The sequence below is a fragment of the Fukomys damarensis genome, unplaced genomic scaffold (genome assembly GCF_012274545.1).
Source record: "Fukomys damarensis isolate Sample0158 unplaced genomic scaffold, DMR_v1.0_HiC HiC_scaffold_15, whole genome shotgun sequence".
Classification (NCBI taxonomy): domain Eukaryota; kingdom Metazoa; phylum Chordata; class Mammalia; order Rodentia; family Bathyergidae; genus Fukomys; species Fukomys damarensis.
Genome location: NW_022900927.1, coordinates 64772411 through 64794084, shown reverse-complemented (window position 1 = coordinate 64794084; position 21674 = coordinate 64772411). Strand labels below are relative to the sequence as shown.

Here is a 21674-nt window from a genome sequence, read left to right as displayed (position 1 = left end):
GCTTTTTCAGCCTGCATCTCCAAACCTTTCCAAACTCTTCCCACAGCCACTCCCACAGGCTCCGGAACCACTGGTCAGGCACAGTCACATCAATGGCCCCACTTCGCTGGCACTAAACTTAGTCACTTTTCTCTCAGGGCTGAGACAAAATACAAGACACCCCAAATGAAAGGGGGAATGGTTTATGTAGCTCACAGTTTGTATAGTTTTTAGTCCAAGGCAGGGGGGCTTGGCAGAGGGGCACTGCAGAAGAGAACTAGCTCATGGCAAAAGGAAGACAGTAAAAACAAGCAAGCGAGTATAGACAGGCCTATTTCTGTCCCTTATATTGTATCCAGTCTACAGGGACTGGGGTGATGCTAAACCAATCAGTGTATCGATTTAGTAATCACACAACCTTAATCCCGGCATCACATACTCTAGATTCAGCCACCTCTGACCACATGAGGCACTTGGGGGACATCTAGACCCAAGCCATGAGAAGCTGTAGTCTCTCCTTTGTGTGTTGCTACCATATGCCATGTGGTCCTCACCCATGAGCCATGAGCCAATACGGGGGTCTTACCCTTGACTCTACAGAACTAATTATACCTGCTTTCTTTATAAGGTAAGCCTGCCATGAAAAGCAGAGTAATCTAGAAAATTGGGATCAGGAGGGGTGGGGTTGTTACTATAACTACGCCATAGGTGTGGGGGCATCTTTGGAGGTGGGTGATGAATACAGGTAGGAAGAATCTGGTGGAATGGGCTAGGAAAATCCTAGAATGCTGTAAGCAGAGTGTTATAGGAGATTCTGGAGAGAGCCCAGAAGAGGAAGAGACTGGAGAACTAGTCTTGGATGCAAATGAGACTCTGAATGAAACCTGGAGAGGAACACCCCTGCTGTACCACTGCAAAGAACTGGACTATGTCGCATCCACGCCCTGAGACTTGGTGGGAGGCTGAGATTAAGAGCAATGGACTCATTTATCTGACAGAAGAAATTCCCAAACAACAAAACATTCAGGCCTTGCCATGAGTATTTCTTACCACTTTTGGCCAGATTTACAGTGATAGGTGGACGCTAAAGCAAATGGAGTGAGAAAATTTGGAAAATTCACAGCCTGGCCAGGGAAGGAGCAAGTAAGTATGTAACGGTGTGCCAAAAAGGGCACAGGAGGAAGACTGCTTCCTAAAGAGACTGGCAAGAATGCTCATTGTCAGGACAAAGGAAAAAGGCCTCAAGGTGACTCACATCTCTCCTAGGCTGCCACCCCATCATAGGCCCGAGATCTTCTGGAATGGAATCATTTCAGGGACTGTGTCCAGGGCACTCCCACTGACAGGCCACCAAATATCACCTCAGGGTCTGTTCCTTGCACTCAATTGGCAAAGCACTCTGGGGCTGTAGCACTGGTTCAAGTGCACCCAGGCACAGCTCACGCTGGTGGTCAAGCCTTTTTTGGCACCTTTGTGGTGCTGGTTCTGCAGGTGTGCAGAATGGAATTACTGGTTCATGGCAGCTTCCACCAAGATTTCAAAGGGGAGCCTGGGAGACCAAGCAGAAATTTGCTGCAGAATCGGAGCTCCTGTGGGGCGTGCCTAATGAGGTGATGCTCAATGGAGCTGTGGGAGCAAAGGTCACAGGGGGGTCCCCGAAAAGGTAAGAATGACCAGCAACATGTCCCATCTGCCCAGGAAAGCCAACAACATTACACACAGGCATATGAGCTGCAACCAGCAAAGCTGGGAAAGCAGAGGCCCCAGGGACCCGATGCTCACTGCATGTGCAGAGACACCAGCCTTGAAGCTTTAAGATTTAACATCTGCCCTGCGAGTTTTTGTCCTAGTTTTCCCCTTTCTGGTTGACCACTGTTCTCTTTTGGTTGCTGTACCACTGCATACTGGAAATAAATAATTTATTTTTATTTTTATAGGCTTACAGCTACAAGGAGTTTGCTTGAGTCTTGGATGAGACTTACAATTCTGAGCTAGTACTGGGATGATTTAACACTTTGAGACTACTGGGAATGAAATGACTGTTTTACATCACAAGGACGAGAACCTTGCTTTAATGTGTAGAAATTTAATCCCCACTTGAGGCATTAAGAGGGTGGAAACTTAATCCAACCACACAGTTTAGAATTGGCACCTTTGGGAGGATAATTAAGATTAGAGAAGGTCATAAGGGTGGAATCCCAGGACAGAATATTGGTAGCTTTATAAGAAGAAGGAGAAAGACCAAAGGAACACAACACACACAAACACACACACACACACACACACACAGCTCTCTCTCTCTCTTGCCATGTGATGCCCTCCTTGGGACTCTGCCAGCAAGAAGGCCATCACCAGATGTGACTCCTCAGCCTTGGGCCTCCAGAACCATGGGCTTTATACCTTACTTTGTTATAGTCATTAAAATGCACTAATACATTTTTAGTTATCTTTTTACCTATCATATCTCATTTTCTTACCTATAGTGTAGTGTTTCATGAACACATAAAGTGGTCTCATAATCTTTTGTTTCACATAATATGCGGGCCAAGGCCTTGATATAAAGAAGCTATTTAACAAACATATTTTGTGTTCTAGTTAGAGACAGCAAAATAAAAAGTTTAAACTTTGATCCCAAGGTTATTTTTGCGAAAAAGCAGATACAGAAAACAAAGTATTTTAATTTATTATTCTTCACCAAGTCTTTCCACTCAAGAATGTCTTAATCTCATTTAGAAATAACTTTAATTGACTAGTTTATCTTGCTTGATTATTTATGCTTTTTCAATAAAATGTGAAGTCCTTACAGAGTCCCTACTTTTCCATCTTTCTATATCAGCCAAATACTAGGGCTCATAAAGAAAGCCTGCCTGTATATTAGTGTGTCCTACATGTAGTAAGGTACTTACTAAATCTTGACTATAAATACACACAGAGAAAATAAATTTGGTTCATTTATTAGGTGAAATTATCCATGGTAATAAATGAACAATAAGGTGAGTGACAGTGCCATATATTGAAGGGTGGAAAGAAGGGAAAACGATAGCTTGGGGGATGGGAAATCATGATGTTAACTTGGGGTACGTTAAGTTTAAGATAATGCTTCCCACCCAATGGGAACAGCAGGAGGTTCATTAAATAAATCTGGGGCTTTGGGGACAGTTCAGGGCTGGAGATAGAAACTTGGAAGCCATCAGCATATAGGTGGTTTTCAAAAGCTTTGCTCCCAAATGAGATCCCAGAGGAGTGCAGATGGGGACAGAACAGTGTTACAGCTTTGTCTGGATGTTCCCCTGAAGCTTCATGGGGCCATAGGTGAGGTTTTTCAGAAGTGGCTGGATCTAGGGTGTGCGATGCTGGGATTACGGGTGTGTGATTACTAAATTAGTCTACTGACTGGTCTGGCACAGTTCTGGGTGTGGATCATGGAAGGTCCACCCTGGGTGTGGGTGGCACCACCCAAAGGGTTGGTAGCCTAGAAGGGATAAAAAGAGAAGCAGGCTGCTGCAGCGCTTCCTTGCTACTTTGCTACCTTTCTGCTTTCCACCTGCCATGGACTGTTTCTCTGCTGCAGTGCCCCTCTGCCATGCTACCCTACCTTGGCATCAGACAACTATGAACTGAAACCTTTACAAACTGAGCCAAAATAAAACTTTCCTGGCCAGGGATTTAGCTCAGTGGATCCACCACCTGCCTCGCAAGCACAAGACCCTGAGTTTGATTCCCGGTACCAAACAAACAATCCCCCCAAAAATCCCACTACTGAATCAGAATTAAACTTACTTTCTTTAACTTTGGGTGTTGGCTATTTTGTCTCAGCAACAAGAGTAACCAAGACAATAGTGATGCCTAGGAGCAGCCAAACACAATCTCTTTGGGAAGAGATTCTCTGCTGTGTTCTAGAAACCAAGTGAAGGAAGGATTTCAAGGAGGAGGGAACACATGTCAAACACTAACAGAGAACAAAAAGAAAAGATTTGAGAACTTTGGTGATACTCGGTTGGTGACTTTGATAAACACCTCTGCAAGGGAGCAGAGAGCATGGAAGCCTAGTTACAGAAGGTTCAGGAAAGAATCACAGGTGAACAAAAAGAACAGAGGTGATGAGGAACAGAGAAACAGGATGGCAAGCTGAGGAGCAGGATAAAAGAAAGTATGAAGACAGAAGGTGTTTGGGTGCTGACAGAAAGGATCCAGTATACTTAGGCGAAAAAAGATGAATATAAGAAGCCACAGAGAGGGAATCAGTAGTGCACACCTCTCATCCCATCACTTTGGGAGGCTGAGGCAGGAGGACTACAAGTTTGAGCCCAGCCTGAGCAACTTAGAGACTCAGTAAGCCTCTGTCTCCAAATAAAAATTTAGAAAGGGCTAGGGATATAGCTCAAAGTAAAGGTTTTGGGTTCAATCCCCAGTACGAGAAGTGAGAGAGAAAAAGATGAAGGGAAAGAGGAGAATATGAATAAATGAATGAATAAATGTAGGGACAATGCTCATGAGAAAGTAAGGGAAATGGATCTGGAACAGAAGCTGCCACAGACAGAAGCAGGGATAATCCGTCTGCTACAGACAGAGGGGAGGCAGAGTATGTGGCACACAGGTGCAGGCAGACAATAGATGCAGTGGTAAGAGATGACATTTCCTCTTAACTTTTTACAAGGTCAACAAATGTGAATGCAAACAGAGTCAGTGAAAGTCTGAAGAAACAGGGCTTGTAATTATCTTGGACTATCCCAGGAGCGGCTTGGCTAGTCATTGTAGTTGCCCTCTTTTCGCTTATCCTAGTCAGGTGCTCAGCAGAATTCCAATTGTAGGTAGAAGGCTGGACTTAATGAGCTTGTTGTGTTTTTCCAAGGAGTACGGGGAGGGAGAGCAAGTGACTGGGTGAAGATGTATGGGAAGGAGGGACGACAGTAATGAGCTACATGTAAGATCTAGCCCAGTCAGGAGACAAGGACAGACGCAGGTCAGCGAAAGAACCAAGGGAGACAGCCTGACAGTCAGTCTTCAAGGCGATGGAACGAAGGTGGATCAAGGGCACTAACAAAGAGAAGGTGCTTGAGGCTGGGATTTTAGAGTGGGTCAGTTTCAGTTACTGTCAAGTTTTAGACTTGGATTTTAAGGTATGATTTAAATGTTTAAAAGCCATCTTTCCTTTTCCCTCCCTTTTCCATCCATATCCCCATCTCTGAGCACATCATGTGAGCCTTATTCTCGAAACATCCTCAAGTGCGGACTCTCAACTCTTGGGCCCACTTCAGTTTTCTTCAGGGTGTGTGTCCACACCCGTCCACCTGCCCCACTCAGTCCGGCCTGCACACAGGAGCCAGAGTTGCGTCAAACGTCAGCGAGGTCACACGACTCCCCTCTCCAGACACTCCTGTGTTTCCTCATCTCGCTCAGATGAAAACTGCCTCCCAGGCTCATGTTATCTGGCCATGGGTTAGCTCTTTTACTCCATCCACTGTGCTCTCCCCGGTGTATTTCTTCCTAGTCACATGACCACCTTGCTCCTCCTTAAGCTGACCAAAGCATCCTTTCATCTCAGAGGCTTTAAACTTGTTCCTTCTGGAACATCCCCATAGATACTCTCAGAGACTCTTATTTATCCAACTTCGCCCAAATGTCATCTCCTCAGAGACTCAACCGTATTCCCATCTCCCCTTTCTGCTCTCCTGCTTTATCTTTGATCAGAACACCTTTCATTTCCTGCCATTGGAATCCACCCAACTAAGAGGGCACAGCTCAGTCTGCTGGGCAATGCTAAGAACAATGCTTAGAAAACAGCTCATAATAAATCTCAACGGTGTTGAATAAATCAATGAACAACTGAAAAAAATATATAGATCACTTCTTTCTTGATCGGAAGATTTCAAGGATTAAAACTATCTTTTTGCGTCCCTAATTTTCTGAAAGAAAACCACTATGTAAAAAATCAGCTCATTGATTCCATGTTAAAAAATATAAAAATAGTAACTGAGATTAATACTCATTAAGCAATTACCTGATCTTTCAGGAATTTTCTGATGTTTCGGTGGGCTCGGGAACATTCCGTTAACAAGCTGAGAACTGGAGTTAGACCCTCTCTATAGCTGCTTCCCTGTAAAGAAAACCATACAGACATATTAGCTTCCTAAAGTATTTCTTGTCTCCACTCATTTGAGCACAAGAATACTCTCAGGGGAGATACATCTTAATACCAAGGGCTGTAAACTTTTAGAAACTGTTTTCCTAAACATTCGTCCATTTATCAGTTATCTTCATGTTTACTGTCTATGTTTGTCCTTCTTGGATTTTCCTACATCAGAGGGTCCCCCTGGCTCAGCCAGTGAATGGGCTTATATGAGGCAAAGGCTTTGATGACCCACATATGCTACCCCACTGCCTTATTTTTTGGTACTGGAGACTGAACTTGGGACCTTGTGCTTGCCAGGCAGGCGGTGACACTACTAAGTTAAATCCCCATCTCCCCCTGCTACCTTTTAACATAGGTACCCAACAAAGTGACTTACAGATCAGAGAAAATAAACAGCTCACAAGCAGAAAAATAAAAAAAATTTTTAAGGATGTCTTTTAAAGATATTATAGAAAGTAAAAATTTTTTGGAGGATTACATCCAGGATGTACAGATTACCAATGGAGTAATAATTAATTTTTATTTTCAGGCACTAGTAACAAATTTGGATTTACATAAACACCATTTTCATCATTAGACAAATTCACTTGGTTTCAGCACTTTATTATACATTATAATAAAACGCTTTCCAAAGTAAAAATATGCTACTTATTTTAAAAAGCTTAAATTTAGAAATGAGACTCTGTGGTCTGTCTTTGTGTGTGTGGCGTGTTTACATTCTTCAGAAGCACCTCCTGAGGTCCCCTCAGCAGCCTTACCTTGTCTATCCTCTTCTCCATAAAATGGAGCAAGACATGAATGGCGGCCATGTTCATACCATTGTACACCACAGCACTGGTTTTCAAAACTGTCTCTTTCTCAGCTGTTTTATCGCTGGGCAGTTCATCTAGAGTCGTCGACTCTTGGGCTGTTTCTTCATGGGTTAATGGACAAATGAGAACATCCAAACAAGAGACCGGAACATTGCTTAAAAGGTTGACTGCATTGCTGAAAAGCAATTTTAAGATACAATATTTTAAGTTAATTGAATAGTCTTTTAAAATGGGAACACAGTAAGAAGTTCAGGGGTGACACTTAGGAGCCAATTAAAATTTTTCTTTTTCAAAGTGAATCATTAATATTTACTTGTCATTTATTAACAGATAGAAAATAAAGAACTGCCTCAGCACACATGACAAATTAGAAAGAACAGATGTTAAATGGACAGACACAATCATACACTGTCATTTTACTTCCTGAAATGCTAAAGTAGGTATCAGTGAGCTTTAATGCCACAGTCTTTAATTTCATCACGACAACAATGTTGGCTTTGCGTTTCCTTTGGGAGTTGAAACCTTTTTGTGTGTCCGCTGGTGTTTTATTATTCCTTGGATTACAATGTAAAGCACTGAGAAGCAATGCATATAAGCGGCTTAGCAGAGGCAACAATATAAACCAAACATTGTACGATTAAGTTTTGTTCTTTCTCGATGTATAAAATACAATTTTTACATCATCCCATTTTTGCGAAGACACTGACAGGAAAGGGGAAATGGTGCCTTTCCTCTGTTGCTCACCACCGGTCTTTCTATCCCTTAGGTGTTTGCTTGCGCAGAGCACAGGAGCCCAGGATACACACCAGCAGGGGGAACCCAAACCTAGTATTTGTGGCACTCCCCTAAAATCTTGTTCTATCTCTCAATGTACAAGAGATTAAAATGACATTAACAATTTCAAAATTAGACATGTTCTCGATGGGCCTGTTTTTGTCCATGCATTATTTCTTATCTCCATCTAAAAGGAGGAGCAGTGTCTGTGCTAACTGGACTGAAATGCCTGCACCTCAGAACTTCCTGATAAACAACAATGGAAAGATAGGCATTACATTTCCTAGTGAGAGAGAAGCAGATCTAAAAATAACCACAGCCCGACTAAAAATAAACTCCACCACTGCAGCTCAAAAGTAAAATCACTTGGAAACCAAATTCAGGGCTTAATTCATCTATCTTAATTTAGACTACAGTAGTCTAAAATTTAACTTAGATTATAATGACACCTAAAAAATAAAATAGAAAAACAGAAAAATAAAGTTTTTCTCCTTTATCCTGAAATGTAGCTTTATTTCTCCAAGAATCAATATTTCCTTTATTATTTTATAGAAAAATAAAAACTAGTCTATCTACGTAAGAATTAGACAATGCAGAGCAATGTGTGGTTAAATAGAGGGCATAAAAAACAGTAAACAAAAAAATTTAACAAGGCTTATGAATACATGGTTTTTGGTAAAATCTAAGTTCTGCTGCTGCTGCTGCTGACTCCACTACTGCTACAATCTCTAATTTTGGTTATAAGTAGTAACCAAAGGCACCTAGAAATACAATGCTTTCCTCACTAGCTTGCTTTTAAAAATTTTTATAAAGCTTTGTAGTTCCTTATTTCTAGTTTAAAATGGCTTGCTTTAGACTTAAGCATTTGGAAATTATTACTAAATACCACGGATTCAATGGTAGAGAAAAAAGGGGGTGAGAAAGAAACAATTCTACCTCGAAATTACTTGCTGAAACTACACAAATCACTCTGAAATATTAGGATTTTTTTCCCCAACACAGGCTCTGGAGTTTATCACAGTATGATTCTTTAAATCTACCAGAGACCAAACTGAAAAGCTGAAGATGGGTCATTTCATTACAAAGGAATGTTTCCCCTTTACATTTATTTAAAATGCTTTCTAGGAATTCAGTAAATTAAAAAAACCAAATGTAGGGCTGGAATCAACAAATATTTGAAAGTTTCAGGCTTTTCAAGAAAAGTTCCCATTTTCTCACTTATTAAACAACTGGCTCCCTAAATAAATACAAAATTAATTTTCTGGCTCACTGTGTCTGAGCTATTCTTTTTAAGGAAGGTCAGCTTTCTGAGTTCTGTCACTTTGCCTGACAGTTTTATTTGTGGTAGAAGAGTGTATGAAACTCTCCAGCTACCAGGAAGTCAGTGACTATGCACAGATTTGCACAATAGTGTTTGCATTCCTACTCCAGGGGGTAGAGATACTGTGTGTATTACTCTCTCCTCTTCACTTCTTAGAGATCATTAATCACTGGCACCTGACGTCCTCCTGCCCTTGCTCCCAGCCCCCTCCCGATATGCAGATTCAAAAGCAAGGCCTATTTAGGGTTCTTTAATGCTCTTACAGCCCTGTTAGTTGTGGGAGAGGAAAGATAATCTAAAATCTGCTCCTCCACCAACTGCTGAACTAAACATAATCTAAGACCAAATGACACTGAGGAGCATGCTAACGGCACCACGTAGACCCACAGCTGTTGAAAAATATTCCTGCTCAAATGTAGCATCTTCATTATTTGGGGCTTACATATCTTTTTTTTTTTCAAAACTGGAAAATCTACTGAAATAAACCTTCAGATCTCCAAAACTTTCCCTTCTGTTTTATTTATTTAAAAATAATGGTGCTTTTTTTGTGTGGTAAAAGAACTTCACATAAGATCTACCGCCTCAGCAGATTTTAAGTAAACAACACGGTACTGCTAACTGCATGCTGTGCTGTACAGCAGATCTCCAGAACGTTTTCATCTTGCATAAATGAAACCGTAGCCTTTAACTGATACCCCTCCACTCCATCTGCTTGCCCTCCCACCCCTGGTTAACCGCTACTGTATTGTCAGATTCGGAGTCCCACAATTACAGATTCCTCATAAAAGTGGGATTGTGCAGCATTTGCACTTTTGATCTGGTCTGTTGCCCTTACTGTAATGTCTTCTGTATCCACCTATGTTGTTGCAAATCACAGGATCTCCTGCTTTTTCAAAGGCTGAATACTCTAAAAGGCTGGTGTGTGTGTGTGTGTGTGTGTGTGTGTGTGTGTGAATTGTGTAAGTTTTCCTTATCCATTCACCTGTTGATAGACATTTAGGCTGTCCCATATTCTAGCTATGGTGAATATTAATATTATGAACACGATAGTGATTTTCTTTGGATCTACCCTGAAGAGGTGCTAGATCCAGTGTTAATTCTATTTTAATTTACTGTTTTCCATATTGCTATGCTCATATGTCATCACCAGCACTTCTTTCCTTTTCGGTTTTTATTTTTGAAGAGACATCACAACAGATGTGAGGTGATATCTTATTTTGATTCTGATTTGCATTTCCTTTAAGATCAGTAACTTTGTATTTGTGAAGCAGGTGGCAAAACCACTAAGCTAAATCCAGGGCCCAATTTTCCCATTTCTTAACTGGGTATTTTTTCTTGGGTGATAAGAATTTCTTATTTATTTTGGATTTTTTTTGGGGGGGTACTGGGGATCGAACTCTGGACCTTGAGCTTGCAAAGCAGGTGGCAGAACCATTGAGCTAAAAATCCCTGGCCTTTTCTTATCTATTTTGGACAGTAACCTCTTACCAGGTAAGTGGTTGGGAACTATTTCCTCCATTTCACAGGCTGCTTTTAAACTTTGACAGTCTCCTATGCTGTGAAGCTTTTGAGTTTGATGTATTCCCACTTATCTATTTTGCTTGTGTTGTCTATATTTTTAGTGCCAATCCAAGAAATCACTGCTAAAATGAAGGTCTTCAAATTTTTCCTGAAGTAACTCCTAAGAGTTTTATTGTTTCAGGTTTTACTTTTAGGTCTTTAATCCACTTTGAGTTCACTTTTGTGCATGGTGTAAGGACAAACGTCCAATTTCATTGTTGTGCATGTGGAAATACAGTTTTCCCAAGACTATTTATTGGATTATCCTTTCCTATTGTGTGTTCTTGTCATTCTTGCTGAAATACAATTGAACACGTATGTGCAGATTTATATCTTGGTTCTCTATTCTGTTTCATTGGTTTCTGTCCATTTTTAGGCAAGCGTTATAGAATTTTGATTATTGTAGCTGTGTAGTATGTTCTGAAATCAGGTAGTGTAAGATCTCTTGGATTGCTCTTGTTCAAAACTGCGTTGGTCTTGTGTGGCTCTCAAGGAAGGAAGGACAGAAGACAGGAAGGACAGAGGGAGAAGGGAACTGCAGGGGAACAGCAAGCCGGCAGGCAGGTAAAGGGCAACTGTATCCCAACTACTCTGCCTCCTCTTTCTTCTTTGTGATACAGTGGTTTAGTGGTGACATTAAACGTTGTGCCAGCAAAGCACTGGTAGCACGCCTGGTTCTGGCAGTGTGAGGAATAGAGAGAAGGAGATCCAGGCGGAAGTGGGTGCGCTGTGCACAATCGCACAGGCACATTAAATGACTCATGGGATGGGAAGAAAATAGAAGGTGTATAAAAACATTTTTATTAAAAAAGTTGAAAAGAGTTATGCTTCATTAATATCTAGTTAATACACTGATGCTGGGACCCACTCCTGAATCACAGGCCAAGCATCTGCAGAGAGAGCAGAGATCTCACATCACAGAAGGGGCGGCAGGGACCCTCTTGCCCTGTCACTCATCTGCTTCCTGCATCGGTCACGTGACAGTCTACACATGCTCAGTTCAGTGAGTCTACACATCACTTTATTCAGCTTTTTATTTTTCTCTCCCATGCGGTGCTAGAGATTGAACCCAGAGTCTCACAGACACTACATGTGTACCACTGAGTACACCTCAGTCTTGTTTGACTCAATTTTAACGAATTCTTATAAAACAAAAAAACTGCTTTAAATAATTCCTACAAAGAAATCATAATTGAAGATACAATTTAAATAGAAATAGACGTGCATTTTCTTTCCTTTCTGATAAGAAAATGGCAGAGCCCTTTATTTGCTGTAGCAGGAAGAAAAATAAGGATAACCAATCAGATGCAGCAAAAAATTAGTTTACAAAACCTGAAAATTACCTTAAACTAAGTATCTGTCTGGTGTGATACTCATGAGTCTCGAGGCTGGTATATAATGTGCCCTGAAAAATTAGCTGATGATAGAGCCACCTTAGCAAGATGTTTAAATACAAACTGTGCAGAACATTAACAGTGGCAGGTTAATTTTAAAAATCTATATTAAAATATTAACCTTTTATTAGCCATTCTACTATTTTAATATATAATTTATAATTTATTTCACATTCTGGCTTAGCTGTACATGTACATTTTCATATGTGAATAAATCTGTTGGAGGGTGTGTTCAAAAACCTCTGGCTAGGCCTACATATGACTAAAATATTTCGAGGCCAATGGCCCAGAAAACACACAAACACTTACCTGCTAAGAAAAGAAATAGGCCGACAGCTCTGAGGGATACAGTTTTGATAAAGGGAAGACTTCCCTCTCCTAAATGAGACAGTTCTCAGCGTATCACAATTTGAAGGGATAAAGCCCCGAAAGGTTGGCAATCTACAAAAGGAGGTAGTGCCGGAATAAGGTGTCAGGAGGCAGAAGAAAAAAGTGTGGAATCAACCCTTGGACAAGAAAAAGAGTCGTCTGATTTTCTGTAGCTGGCAGGAAACAAGAAAGATCAGGCAGGGGTTGGAGAGGAAAGGTCTGAGGGTCTTCCCGCCTAAGATCCCAGTTTCTAAGTGGGGAGCGAGATCGTCCATCCACCCTCCAATTAGTGCGCAGAGCACCTACTAATACCTGTCATGGCACTGGGGATGGTGCGGGGACAAGACAGATCTGCATGCTTTCTAAGATTATAATTCAATGAGGAAAAGAAGTGATGAATAAGATTATTTCAGTTAGTGGTAAGTGCATGGGATAAAACAGGTAGTAAAACACAGAGTGTGTGAGTCTGTGAATCCAAATCAGGAAGTCAGAGAAGGCTTAAATTAAGAGGCTACATCTGAGCTGAGCTCTAAATGATAAGAAGCATCCAACCTCTTAAATACCTGGTTTAAGGCATTCCAGGTACCAGGCAGAGAGCAAGTGCAAAGGTCCTAATAAAAGACGGGGGTGGGAGGAGTAGCTTAGATTCAGTGTTACTAGGGCTGTGGAACAGGAGGCTCTGGAAGGCCAGGGGAAGGACTGGATCAGTGTCCCGCAAATATTTTGCTTGACAATACAAAGAAGGATGTTGTCTAAGCAGAGGGCTCCCAAGGGAGGCCGATGCCTCTGGTGCAATTCCATGGATTCATCCAATAGGGCACAATGAAGATAATCTTTCTCATTCACACGAAATCTATGTGACTGGCACACTGCCACGGTGAGAACATACTGCCTAATTTATTATCCAGAGCCTGCCTGACACGAAGCATGGTATTCTCGCCTGAAATCTTGGAGGAAGGACAAAGGCTTAATCTAAATGCCAGGCTTCGACGGCCATGCCAAGCAGGAGTTTGAAGGTGCTTAGCTCACCAATCATCTTACCATCCCTCCCCCAAGCTGCCAAACCACCCCAAATATCCAAATCTGCTGAGGAAATACATGTTACCAGCAGAGTATAGGGAAATGAGGCCTGAGGGGAGCTGCAAAGTTTTCACAGAATCATGAATAAAGGACGTGACAGGGACTCACCAGGGGAAAAAGATTTCTCAGCTTAAGTTGGAGACCATAAATAAATGCACAGCGGAGAAGCATCCACTCCCAACTCTCTCTTAATCCTTAAGACAGAGTGAAGTACGATGTTCATACAATTTTCCCACAGGGCTCGGCAGCCTGGGCACAGAAATGCAGAGAGGGGGTAGTCGGACGGCTACGGACGGTGTGTGTTGAGGGAAGAGAGAATGAAATGACGGACTGATGTTCAGGGACAAAGAAGAAAATGAATCTATAAGGGGGCTTATGGGGATTTCAAGATAGGTGAAAAAGGAATCACAAAGTTGTGGAAGAGGACAGAGAACAAGTAAAGGATGAGGAAGACAATTCCCCTCATTCTAGACCTTTTAAGCCTGTCCTTTACTTCAATTCATTTTTACTGGAATAATTCACTGGGAAACTACTCAAAAACCAATGATATCTTTCTATTCTTTTCCTGAATTAAGTTTTCATAATATGTAGTGTATATACAAAGAGTATTATCCAGACTTAAGAACAAAATATAGACATAATATGGAGGAACCTCGAGGACATTATTCTAAGTGAAAAAAAGCCACCAAAAGACAAATCTTGTATAATGACATGAGATTCCCTAGAGTCGTCAAATCCCCAGAGACAGAAAACAGAATGGTGGCTACCAGGGGCTGGGGAGAGGGAAGGACGAGAAGGCAGATTTACTGGGTATAGAGTTTCAGCTTTACAAGACAAAAAGATTCGTAGAGATGGACTGTGGTTAACGGTGCACAACATCGCAAATATACTCAGTTCTGCTGAACTATGCACTTTTTGGGGGGCAGGGCACCAGGGATCGAACTCAGGACCTTGTGCTTGCAAGGCAGGCAGCAGAACCAATGAGCTAAATCCCCAGCCCTCATGAATTGTACACTTAAAAAGCATTATGATGATAAATTTTTAAAGTATATTTTCCCATAATAAATAATTGGAAAAACTATCACACATTAAGACGTTACATTTAGTAATATACATTGAGCGGTCAGGTGATAAAGTGTTCCCTTTAATATTGGAGACAAAATGGATCAGTTTATTTTTGTTTTAATTAAAAAAAATTATTTTTGAGACAGGGTCTCGCTATGTAGTTGGACTAGCCTTGAACTTGCAGCAATCCAATCCTCCTGCCTCAGCCTCCCAAGCCCTCTCTAGTTCATTTTGAGACAGAATCTCACTAAGGTGCTAAGGTGTTTAGGTTAGGCTCGAGCTTGCAATCTTCCTGCCTCAGCCTCCCTGAATGCTAGGATTATAGGCATGAGACATCACACTCAGCCCAGAAGTCTTGCTACTACGATTCTGATCTAGAAAAAAGAAAAGGACTATGAAACACATTAATTCTTATAACTGGGATTACAGATGTGTGTTACCATGCCTGCAATGAATTGGTTTAAATAAAGAAATAACAAATAGCTTTGGGGATGCCAATGTACTCAGTGGGGTGTGGAGGAGAGGCAACTAGATTGAGAACCTAAAATAAATGAAATCAGATCTGGTCCTCCCTTTTCTCAGTGTTTAGGCATCCCCATTATGCCCTCTCTGCAGAATAAAGGCACATCCACATGCAACTTCTGGGGGCTGAAGGCTTATGCATACATTTACTGACTATTGACAATAATGCTGAAAATACCTTCAGGCCAACAGCAGAGATAAAATGAAAGTAGGATGTCCTTTAACAGAGCAAAAAGGTGGATAAAACTGTTCTTCCATAAGTACAGACAAAAGGAAATGGAACAAACACGAAAACTAAAATGTTGACTAGTGGAAATGAAGGTCAAGGTCTGCAGTCTTTGTGAGCTAACTTATTTTCTCTGGAAGGGAAAATAATGGCACCATCTTACAGTGTAACAGGAGGATAAGTAGCCAGGCTATTTTTTTAAACTCACTCTTCTAAAAGTACCTTTATGGGGTTTTCTTTAGCATTCATGTATCATAAGAACATATCTGGCTTCAGAAACAACTTAGAGTAACAGAAAACGGAGTTATTTACATATCACAAGATAAATACAGATATAAGTTCCTAAACAAAAAATCAAAATAAAAAAATGACCTTACAGCAGATTTAGACTGAATAATTAGGTCAGAAAGCTAATATGCTTGTAGTATCAGAAGTAACATGACAGCAACAGCAGCAGCTCCAGTTTAGTAAGAGCTTACTCCGTGCCATGGACAGGGGCTTTATGGCCTATGTTAATTTATCCTCTCACAACCTTCCAGGGTGGCTAATGCACACTGGTACTGTGTTCTACCCAGTATCTTCTATGTCACTACAGATTTCCTTAAAACAAATCAGCGTTAAAAAAAATAAAGTGAAAAACAAAATTAGAAAATGACTTAAAAAATATAGAACATCACAATCGACTCTGAAATATCCTTTTAAAAAATGATGCCTGATACACACACACACACACACACACACACACACACACACACACACACCCTGTGTGCGTGCGCATGTGCACATTAAACACAGGAATGGTTCCAGGATCACTGCAGAGGAACAGATTTCTCAGCAGATATACAGTTCTAGTAAATTCCTAAAATAGATCTGAGATTGGAGTTTTCTCTATTTAAATGGATTAACAGAGTCATTACAGGTCACAATGATGCTAATCACTTTAATTCTGATTACGGGACATCCAAGGCCATTCCAGACAAACTGTTAAGCCAGCTGCAACCTTCATCTCCCAGGAAAGCATTCTCTCTATATAGTTTCCTGCTTAAAGCGAAGCTGACATTCTTATCAAAGCAACTTCTAAGGCAGATTATAAAGGAAATATCACAAAGGGAAATAAACTTCATCACTTTTTTTCAATAATGGATTTAAAATTTTTCTATGTAATTTTCCCCTTTTGACAAATACTTGGTGCTGTTAAGATATTACATTGATTCTTCAGCGAAATCCTCACAGTACATCTGTGACTAGCATAAAAATTCCTGTCAAAATGCTTCTCCTTAACGTTTTTGCATTACTACCTGTGCAATGTGATTTCCAATAAAAATCAATTTACTCCTGGGCTTATAAACCAGCTTTCTTTCATTTTTTGTTTTGTTGTGTTTTTTTTTTTTTTTTTTTGTAGGGATTGAACTCAGGACCATCCACTTGCAGGGCAGGCAGTGGAACCACTGAGCTACATCCCTGGCCTCTCTTTCATTTTTAAAGTCTAAAATTCTTGAGTCTCTTGATTATGAAAAAAAACACAGTGGGTGAAAATGCTTAATAAAATAATTTTTAGGATATGATTTACTGCAGTTACTGTTATTTATTTATTTTTGTGGTACCCGGGATCAAATTCAGGTACTTGTGCTTTCAAGGCAAGCAGCAGAACCACTGAGCCAAATCCCCAGCCTGGTTTTTCATTTTAAAGGGCATAGTCTTAAGAAAATTAAAGGAATGCTTGATCTGTTGCTACAGAAAAAAATTATACTGTATAAAGAAAATGATCTTTTGAAGGCCTGCAGGCAGACAGTACATAAAAATAACCTTTCTAATAAATTCAGTATAATATCAAATAATATACTACTGAACATAAATAATATGGATTTGACTGAAAAATAATATAAGGCTATGTTTCATTTATTTATTTATTTTTATTTATTATTTTTTTGGTTTTTTGAGACAGGGTCTCACTATGTAGTTGAGGCTGACCTACAACTCACTATGTATGTAGCCCAGGCTGGTTTTGAACTCACAGCAATCCTCCTGCCTCAGCCTCCCAAGTGCTGGGATTACAGGCATGCACCACCACACCCAACACAAGGATATGTTTCATTTATACTTTGGTTGTGTTTCTATGAGGTTTTAATGTAGGCCATATTTTGGAAAATAGAATATTTTCCAAATATTGTGGGTGCTCATTTTACTACTAAGGAGACCCTCACGTTAATTTCTTCATAAAGCAGAATTAATGCTGGAGTTATTTCTTTGTAGATCTGAATTTATTTGAATTGTTTCAAATACTGAGCTATAATTCCAGGTCTTTTTCTTTTTTTAAATTTTACAAAGAAGTCAGAAGTTTTTTTTTTCCCACTACTGTAAATTGAACCCAGGGTTTTTGCACTGAGCTACATTCCCAGCCCTCTCTAATTCATTTTGAGACAGAATCTAAGTTGCTAAGGTGTTTAGGTTAGGCTCGAGCTTGCAATCTTCCTGCCTCAGCCTCCCTGAATGCTAGGATTATAGGCATGAGACATCACACTCAGCCCAGAAGTCTTGCTACTACGATTCTGATCTAGAAAAAAGAAAAGGACTATGAAACACATTAATTCTTATTCGGTTGTTCTCATATAACTTTTTGTAATAAATGCAGTGTTAAGGATTGAACCCAGGGGGCCTCAGTATAGGCTAGATAAAGGCTCTACTGGAAAGCTGTACCCCAGGCTCCTACAATAAACAATAATCCATTAATTGTTCTAACAGACAAGTTACAAAATTTTATCTAATTTTAACACATTTTGTATTTTTAAACATATCTTAATACTATACAGTGTATTGTTAGGAATTTTAAAAAGTTATCATTGCTTAAGATACACTTTTTGGTGGATACTCTTAAAATGGAGTCAACAAGAATGTTAAATTTCATAATTAAAAGCAAAGCTCAAACCCTCCCACTTACTGGGATTATCATCTCAGAGAACTTGACTGATCTTCCCACGCCTAAGTCTCCTTGTCTACAGAAAGTGAAACCAGCAGCACTTACCTCGTGAGGTTGGTGTGATGATTAAAAGAAGTTAATCTCTTTTTTCAATTGAACCAGGGCTAGGGACTGATTAAACCCAGGGCCTTGTGCATGCTGGGCAAACACTCTGCTATGAGCCACATCTCCAGTTCAGCAGTTAATCTTTATAGAAATGTAACACAACGCTATACACAGGCAATGTTTAATGATGGTGTGCCATTATTACTGATCTGAGTTTTATTATTGAATACGACGAATGCAAATTTTCTTCTCAATACAACAAAGTCAAAGAGAGCAGAATAAAATTTTTCATAGGCACTATAATGATTTCTGACCTATCAGTTACCTGATAACTTACCACAGTATTGTCACTTCTTGTACTTATAATAATTAAAATGAGATACATAAAAACAAGACCTGTTGCTCTCTTCCGTTGAGATATCAAGTACAAAGGCCACGACCCACCTGTGCAGCTCTTCTGTTTTGTCTTCAGTTGGACCTGCGATTAGTAAACAGTGGCGAAGGACAGCTGCCATGACACGGAACTGATGAGAGTCACTCTGTGAATAAAAAGGAGGAAAAAATTGGGGTTGAAGGCCTACACACGGAGTCTGGTACATTACCACCTATCACCTGTCTCCTTAAACACTTCTACCACGGAAGGAGGCAGCAGGACACTCTAGGAAGAATTCCCAGGGCGATGCTAACAGTCACTCTTGTGTGGACAGACACGGCCCCTCCAGAAATGGCAGCACCAATGGCTGATGATCTAGCCACTCCGCTTTACCTGTGCTGAAGATTTGATTCTACTGGGGAGTTTTCATTTCCAGGAATCTGGATTCTCTTATCCTTGTCGTATACTGCTCCAGTTTACTAATCATTCTAAAAGTTCTAACAAATGTAATGATCAGCACCGTTATTTTTGGAGCTAACTGTACATCTTTAAAAAAAAATCTCATCTCTTAACCTTCAAAAGCAGAGTCCATCAGCTTCACGTTATCAATCTTCCTAATCTCCCAGTTCCTGCAGAATAGCCAGCAAATGACAAACAAGTGATGTGTTTACCTCCTGCCTTCCAACCTTCGCCCATGGGCAGCGGTACTAAAGAGTCAGAGAGAAGGCAGCTGACAGCAGGACAGGAACTAAGCTTTGAATAACCTTTGGGTTTATCACTTCATTTACAGTGAGATCTTCGGCCATTAAATTAACTGAATCACCTGTATCAAGGTCTTGTCTTTCTTCATCCAGATTATGAGTAATTAAGATAACACATAAAATTAGAGATAGTTACGATAGAGATCCCAGGCCGTATTTCAAGAATGTAATTACTTCAAAAGCTACAAAATATTTTTAAAACTTCTTACTATATAATCGATGTTAAATCCAAGTAAAGTAAAATTACTTACACACACACACAGCCCTTCTAAGCTATCTCCTGAAATCTAGCAAACAGGGACACTTTCATTACTCACGATGTAGATGATAATACTTTAAACACATCGCCGTCATAGGCAGATTTGGAGGAGATAAGGATCTCAGTGGTACAATGGAAAAAGCACCGTACTTGGAGACAGGCCTTGGACAAGTCACAGGGTTTCCCCATGGCCTGGTCCACAAACACGTAGTTCTGTTAGGGTAACGAAAAGGCTATGCATAAAGCACTTTAAAGCTTTCAATAAAACATGAAGTTGGTACAGAAGAGGTGTTGAGGAGGAAACTGCAGGTAAGAGGTGAAGCCGGCAATAAACACCGTTGGCAAAGGGACAGGGAAGGGGGAGGGATGTGATCCATTTGCCATTCGGCCCCAAACGCTTTCCCTCGGAGCTCACTGAAGCTGTTACCGACCTCGATGGCTACACAACTCTTGATGTCCTTCTTGCTTCTGGAAATTAACTGGGATGTGTGCTGCCTTTTAAGTTAGACTTCTCCTTTATTCTAGATGTAACAATCTTGCTCTTCCCACACTGATGGAGACAACCCCCACGCAAAACTACTCCGGTCTTTTCATCATCTGCGACTGCAAGCCAACATCCCACCTTCCCTCCCATCTCCTCCTCCTCCAGTTTTCATAACATCCACTCCCAAGTCTTTCTGTCTGCAAGGTCTTCTTTTATCCGAAATTTACCAAAATCTATTTTTCTACTCAAATCAACTTCTGATACCACCTCTGCTCCTTACGTAGCTGATTCCTTTTCAGCCCCCAAGTCTCAGCGGAAATATGCTCCGAGAAGCCTCTTCTCTGGCCACCAGATCTCCGTAGGCTCCTTCTTCCAACATTCTCTATCACTGTATCTTTTTAAGTTCTTTCATGAAATCACAATTCGTAATTTCACATGTTAATCTTCTTGCACATATTTTGTTCTCTCCACTAATCTGTACCATCATAAAAATAGAATGTGTTGATGCTCAATAATTTTAATGCAAATGTTAAGTATAATAAACAAAAAAGGGCCAAATTGTGAGCATAACGATAACATCACAAAATGAGTGTACCTATATAACCAGTATGAAAAATCATGCAATGCCAAGACCAAGAACCCCAGAATTCTCAGGCCCTCTTGCACCGGCAGTCTTCTCTCCTCCTCAAAAGTGATCTTTAATGTCACAGGTTAGCGATCTGTCGTCACACTTTATATTCAGACCCTCTGTGTCTGGCTGAGATTCATCCACACCATAGTGCAGGTGCAGACTACTCTTTTTCACTGCTTGCGAGCTGGGCTGCTCCAAGTGTGGTGCCGGTCCCGTCACTGATATGCAACACCATGTGAACAGAATGTGGAACACTTAGAAACGTTTTGAGCAGTGGGACACTGTATAGTACTGCACTAGACAAGACTTACGTTCTGATGGTTAGGGGACTGGACTTGCTCCTCCTCTCACCACAGCCAGGTTAAGAAAACAGTGCAATAAAGGGTTTCGCTGTAATTTACTATCCAGCCCACTCACTATAAGGGACACATGGACTGTTAACTGTATGAACATACTTCTTACATGTCATCTGGAATCCCCTGGGTGCAGAGCCACAGGGAATATCTATCCGTCAAGTTTTAGAAGATACTGCCAGTGTTTGAAGCGCTTATGTCAATTTATACTTGTGACCGTCTGCCTACAGCTGCACTGATGTGTGACATTGTCAGTCTTTTGAATTTTAGTCCTTTTCATGCATGTGTAATGGTTTCACAGTTTTACCATGCATTTTCCTGATGACTAATAAAGTTGAACAGCTTTTCATATATTTATTGGTCACTTGGACAGCTCTTCTGCAGAGTTTTATTTACTGAATTGAGTCATTTTGCTTTTATGAGTCTGTAGAACTGCATTTGAACTGAGTCCTTCATTGCTTATATATGTTGCAATATCTTCTCCCACTTAGTGGCCTGCCTTTTTTTTTTTTTTTTTTTTTTTTGAGACAGGGTCTCACTATGTAGTTGAGTTGAG

General features: G+C 40.5%; 1 protein-coding gene across 5 annotated transcripts in view; it reads right to left on the bottom strand.

Moving 5' to 3' along the window:
• Ric8b (RIC8 guanine nucleotide exchange factor B) overlaps positions 1-21674 on the bottom strand; it is a 103548-nt gene that overhangs the window by 40457 nt on the left and 41417 nt on the right. For all 5 annotated transcript variants that reach the window (XR_004517310.1, XR_004517311.1, XM_033763875.1 and 2 more), the window contains 3 exons: positions 18702-18796; positions 6871-7099; positions 5981-6076 (listed from right to left, as the gene is read on the bottom strand). Coding sequence is in view for 3 of the 5 variants with exons in the window: in XM_033763875.1 (XP_033619766.1) it covers positions 5981-6076; positions 6871-7099; positions 18702-18796 (420 nt within the window). In the remaining 2 variants the exon portion in view is untranslated. The remainder of the gene's footprint in view (positions 1-5980; positions 6077-6870; positions 7100-18701; positions 18797-21674) is intronic.